The sequence below is a fragment of the Camelina sativa genome, unplaced genomic scaffold (genome assembly GCF_000633955.1).
Source record: "Camelina sativa cultivar DH55 unplaced genomic scaffold, Cs unpScaffold15705, whole genome shotgun sequence".
Taxonomy (NCBI): Eukaryota; Viridiplantae; Streptophyta; class Magnoliopsida; order Brassicales; family Brassicaceae; genus Camelina; species Camelina sativa.
The window spans coordinates 1-316 of record NW_010936727.1 but is presented as its reverse complement, the minus strand read 5'-3'; the positions used below and the strand labels follow the sequence as shown (position 1 = coordinate 316).

At 42.4% G+C, this 316-nt stretch overlaps 1 protein-coding gene across 1 annotated transcript; it reads right to left on the bottom strand.

Moving 5' to 3' along the window:
• Positions 1 to 6: 6 nt before the first annotated feature.
• Positions 7 to 295, bottom strand: LOC109132056 (the record flags this gene model as incomplete). Its single annotated transcript, XM_019243187.1, has 1 exon — positions 7 to 295. A coding segment is annotated over one exon (216 nt), but the record flags the coding sequence as incomplete, so codon positions are not given.
• Positions 296 to 316: the final 21 nt, after the last annotated feature.

The following is a 316-nucleotide window of genomic DNA, read 5'->3' as shown; positions in this document are numbered from 1 at the left end:
TAGCTTCATCTTTTGTCAAAGGCAGCGCAAGAGAGCAGCAAGTCTGCTTAAATCTTCTGAACATGGCTATGATTGGAAGTCATACATTCACAAGCTTTGGAAGGCATCTCGTGACATTGACAGAGGAGAAAAATCTTTTCCCTAGTTTACTCTCCATCATAGAGCAAGGAACGGAAGTTCTGAGGGGCAAAGCTCTTCTCTTTGTTGCATTTCTCTGCAAACACAGTAGGCGTTGGCTGACAAATTTCTTCTGCAATGCAAGATTTCTCCCTGTGGTGGACAGATTAGCTAAAGAAAAAGACAGTTATGTGCAACA